This window comes from Alligator sinensis, unplaced genomic scaffold (genome assembly GCF_000455745.1).
Source record: "Alligator sinensis unplaced genomic scaffold, ASM45574v1 scaffold744_1, whole genome shotgun sequence".
Classification (NCBI taxonomy): Eukaryota; Metazoa; Chordata; order Crocodylia; family Alligatoridae; genus Alligator; species Alligator sinensis.
This window is the reverse complement of record NW_005842241.1, coordinates 810,288-815,435: the sequence shown is the minus strand read 5'-3', so window position 1 is coordinate 815,435 and position 5,148 is coordinate 810,288. Positions and strand designations below refer to the sequence as shown.

Genomic DNA, 5,148 nt, shown 5'->3' with positions numbered 1-5,148 from the left:
GAACCCCTCTTGACTGCAATTAGACATATATGATCTGAGGTATTTTGGCCATTCATTAGTGCTAATTGTTTGAGAAACAAGCCTACAGAACAAATGATTAAAATGTTAGTACCATAACTGGGATTATTAGCATGTGTGATAAAATGCATGCTCTGCAGCTGTAACAATAAAACTCTTAGGAAAGTCTCTTTGATTTGACAAATACTTAGCTTGGCTCAGTTGCCAGCTTGTTAGTATTTGCATGAGGCCTGCTGATGTTTATAACAAACAACTTATATCTTCTTTTCTTAATTAGAAGGAATTACTATGCAAATTGCTGTGCTTTGTAATTTCATATCACTTTCCTTGGACTGGGCCTTTATTTGTGTTGTTTGTCAACTGATTCCTAAAAAATAAAGTAAAACTAAAAAGAGACCTTTCTCTATTTGTTTCTTCCTAGTTATTTTTATTCTTTTTTTCATTGACATAACAGGAGAGATTGCTTTCTGCCTGACTTCTAACACAGCTAACAGAGTAGAAATGCACTTGATTAAAAGATACAAGTTTGCTGCTTAGGCTGCCCTGACTGCATGTGGTCTTTGGGTCTTGTTTCACTTCTCTAAACTTGACCTTCATGAACATACAGGCCAAGATCATGTGTCTGTGGGTTCAGAAATGTGCAAAAGTATCATATGAAATTAATTGTTTTGTTTATTGCTTTATTCAGGCCCCTGGCTACATTTTTTCTGGAAAAATTGGCCCATATCTGTTGCAAAGGCTGGCAGAACAAGAGGTTTGGCATAACAACATAGCATGTCTGCCACGTGTTAGAAACAATGTGGTGATGCAGCCTTTCCAAAATGATTTGCCTTGACTAATAAACATTGAAAGGGCTGAAATATGGATTAAGGCCTTGATCATACACCAGTTTTTGTATGTTCAGTGTTATGTAATGAGAGTAGTTCTGTTGACTCTGAGACTATGTAAAATGCATAGAATTAAGTATATGGGAGTTTGAGCAAGATCAGGCCCTGAAAATGTAGTATACGCTAGGGAGATTTGGTGTCTTGTATTACTCTCACTAGTTTCAGTCACATCATACAGTTTATATTTGAAAGTGTCATATCTTCTAGTAGTCATTTTTTTCTTTATTCAGCAAGATTAAATATTTTGAGGGGAAATGACATTGAATACCTATGAGTATTTCTCACTTACCAGCCTTTGAAAAAAATATTGGGTGAACAGAAAGGTACAATGCTGGATTTGTTAATAAAATATAGATATAATTCCAAGACCTGTCCAGAAATCAATATACTGCAGAACAATGTGATATGAATGAGCATAGCATGTTGCAAAGCAAATTAGTAGGTTTTGCCTAATAGCCTCAGGGGTGACTGGTGTCTCCTGAGTCTGGGGGGGCACAATTTGTGGGCAAACCTGGGAGAGGGCCAAAAGCCCCATATCCACTCCTATACTTCTGTGCTGTGGCTTAGTGGCCCCCTACCCCACATGCCACCGGCCCACGTGGCAAAAAAAACTGCCCCATCCTGAGTGGTGCCGAGTTGGGGGCCAATCTCAGAGGAGGCATGTGCCCCCCCATGCTCCCTCCACCAGTCACCTGTGAATAGCCTCATCGTCATTTTTAGAAATTTAAAAGAAATAACATTAAATTGACAAATATTCTCTTGTTTTGTGTCCATTTGTTTAGTTTTAATCTCAGTCATACTTAGTTTTGCATCACTAGAAAAATATCTACACAATCCAGAAGATGCATGTGAAACAGTGTTCTTATTTATGCTATGAGGCTAATAAAAAAACAGATTTTTTTTTGGTTATGCAATTATGTATCCACATAACTAGGACATGATTTGCAAATAGTATACCAATGTATTGACATATGCAGTACTCTAGGCTTTGGTCTTGCCATTGTGTTTCTGAAAGAAATCTCCAGGAAGAGTCCCATTAATGAAGGAAGGTCCATTATCAGCATTTCATTTTTTTTAAGCAGCATAAAAATGAAAATATGCATGTGCAGAAAAGATGCCATAGGAAAATAGAAGAATTTTCTTGAGAAGTAAAAGTGGAAACCCATGTTCTATACTTTCACTTGTCATCCTTCTTGATGTATCTAGTGTAGTCATATTTATCATACCAATATTTGTTACAAATATTGTATTACATTTTTGGCTTACCTTTAATTTTATAGAGAAAATGAGAAAAATAATTTTATGCCTATTGGATGGTCTTTTTTTTTTTCTTTTTTAAAACAGAAAGCATGGTTATTTTGTTTTTAGCTTTACTTAACTACTTCCAAGACTAGACAAATGGACAGGACAATCTATAATAATGTGAGTTATGAGCAGGGATCCTGGTTTTCTCTGATAACGCCCCCTCCCCTCCAATTTTCAGATGTAAAAAAGTAACCTAAAATCCACATTTTTCCATTATTAAAATAAAACGCCACATATATATGTAAGTGGTGTTTCATTTTAATTACAGGAAAATGTGGATTTTGGGTTACTTTTTTAATCCTGAATTTGGGGATGGATTTTTTTTTTTAATCAGAGAAAACCAGGATCCCTGGTTATGAGAAATGTATACTGAATGAATAGAGTGCCAAAGTTGATGAGCTTAAGGGAAATTCCTAGTGTTCGCTGTTTAAAACTATTCTCAGTCTTCTCAGTTCAAGTGTTGGCATTCTGATGGATTAAATCCAGTGCCGCTTTAGAGTCAAATATTCTTTTGGTGGAGACATACTGCTAAACTGCCTACACGAATGCTTAAAGGCATTAGTGGTGGCAGTTGACTAGCGATTTCTTTATCTGGTCTAAAGGTCATGGCAGTTTTTTCCTATTAGATGTTGTGTTACTTTGTGCTGCACTCAGAGAATCAATGCTGAAAAAACTAACCACTATCTGTTGATAGACAAGGAAACTGACTGGTCAGTTACAGCTAGCAAGGAGTCTTACATAACGTGTTTGACGGGATACATCTCAACTTTGTGTGCTCTGGGATTATAGATTTAGTCTCATCTATCAAATTAGTATGGGTTAGACAGTTACTAATAGACGATCATCAAGGGTGCTTCAAGAGGTACTTGTCTCTGGCATTATAGTTAACTATTAAGGGACTGAGTTCTTTGACTTCTTTGTGCCTTTGGGAGGCGCTGGTGGGAGCCATCAGAGAAAGAGAATAGAAACTAATCACTTCGTCCCCTCGTATATGTTTAGTGAAGAACTGCAGACTTCTTTACTGACCTCAGTGTCACGCTGAAAAAGACCCTCCAATCTTTGTTGAAAATAAACCCATCTTCTTCCTCCTCCTCTTCCCCCAAAATGTAGTGCATGAGAAAGTGGGATTAAATGGAATTACCTAGCAGCTGTGCTAATTGTTACAAGTTGTATTTTCTTTCCCACTTTAGCACAACAATATTAGTAGTTGGGGGGGGGGGTGGAAAAGAGTTGACAAAGGAGTGCGACTCTCAGTTGCACGTCTCCTAGGTACCGAGCGTCAAGATCCCTACTGCATGTTTCTTGAAGCTGCTGCAGTCCTAGATGAAGAAGATTTTTTAATAAGGGTAGCACCGGCACTTGTAATAAATAATGCATAATTTTTATTTAACAGGAAAACTGCCCTGTTGATTAGGCCCCGTTAAGCTTTACCAGTCATATTACACACAAGAGAACAGCAGCAGCTTTTTCTGTGCTGCCAAGGTGAGTCCACCCAGGACAGTTACAGGACTGGCAAGGGACATCTTGGTATGGTTGTCATTTCCAAGAAGGTTCATAGAATTAAAATGACAGAAGAGATTTTTCTTATTTAAAAAAAAAATTGAATCTATTATTCATTTTGAAGACGCAACCTCTAGTAGAAGAAATCAATTCTTGACAGGGGCTGAGTTTTTCAGTGCAGGTCTCACATCTTTCTGCCATTTTTGTGATTTAAATTGACTGGATTCATTTTGGAGTGTTTGGGAAGGGTCATCATGTAGAATTTGAAGCAAACTTGTCAAAGTGTGGTAACTTGGAAGATACTCTATTAATGGAAAAATGAAAATGTATGTACCAATGACATTTAAATGTGTTGATTACATCTCCCACATTGAACTTAGAATGGTTTTGCATAATTCAGATATGCTATATGGTTCTATATCTGCATGAGATAACACATAATAGTGTGGTGTGGTAGAATGCTTTTATTTGGATGAGTGAGTTACGGACATCATTCCAAAGCGGTGTCATTAAAAATTTCATATCACACTGTGCCATCATGTGGTTTTAGTTTTTGTTTTATAGGCCGCAGTTTTTACAGTGGGATTTCTTATTTCTGTTCACTGAATGGATCAGCTCTCCCTGGAGAGTTGGACACCTCCCCCTCACTTATAATTGCGCTTTCCCTTTTCTCCACAGTTTCCCAATATCCCTGTGACAACTCCTGTAATTGCTCACATGGAGAAATAATACCCTATTTTATTCTGCCCCTCTCAGGTTCATACATCTTGCCTGCCCATCAGTGTGGTATGAGAGTCTTCCAGTTGTAAGCAATGAGTCTAGCATCTGTCAGTGCATTCTCTTATCCCCTTTCTACCTGTATTTGTTTGTTGTTTATGTGCAGTATGCTATGTAGGCAAGCAAAGTATTTTATCTGCTTTTTAATACAGGTTGACAGCAAGTAAAAAGGTAATAGCTGTTACATTTACTTTTTCAATTAGTCCCAGAGGTAAGCTGAGAGCTGATCATATGCAAAGGACTTATGACCAGAGCAAGCCTGGCACACACATTCCTTCCTCGTTATTTTAAATGAAAGAATGAATTGATTACCTACCTTTGTTGTAAATTATTTCATTTTATAATAAAGTCTTTAATTAACAAGAGGAAATGTAAGCCTAATCATTTTCCCTGCAAGCTCCAAGTCCCATTGATGCCTAAAAAAGGAAGCCACCTGCTTGCTTGGTCCAGTGAGTAAAATGAAGTACAACTGATGTGTTACATCTAATAAGGAAGACTCTATTCCAGGCACATATGATTCAGATAATACATTTAAAAACAAAATCTGCTTGAAACAGTGCTTAAACAAATACATGCTTGAGAAAGACAAAATGTTTGCTATGGCTAGTAAAGCCCTGCTCGCATAAGATTATTATCATATTTGAACTCAGGATTGGCTAGG

General features: G+C 37.2%; 1 protein-coding gene across 5 annotated transcripts in view; it reads left to right on the top strand.

Annotated features, from left to right (window-relative positions):
* Positions 1-4,442: 4,442 nt before the first annotated feature.
* CLYBL (citrate lyase beta like) overlaps positions 4,443-5,148 on the top strand; it is a 130,843-nt gene continuing 130,137 nt past the window's right edge. For 2 of the 5 annotated variants that reach the window (XM_025208625.1, XM_025208621.1), the window contains exon 1: positions 4,484-4,515. In XM_025208625.1, the coding sequence (XP_025064410.1) occupies positions 4,499-4,515 (17 nt within the window). In that variant the 5' untranslated portion in view covers positions 4,484-4,498. Of the gene's footprint in view, positions 4,516-5,148 lie in introns of all 5 variants that reach the window. The other 3 variants (XM_025208622.1, XM_025208623.1, XM_025208624.1) reach the window with 3 other exon arrangements.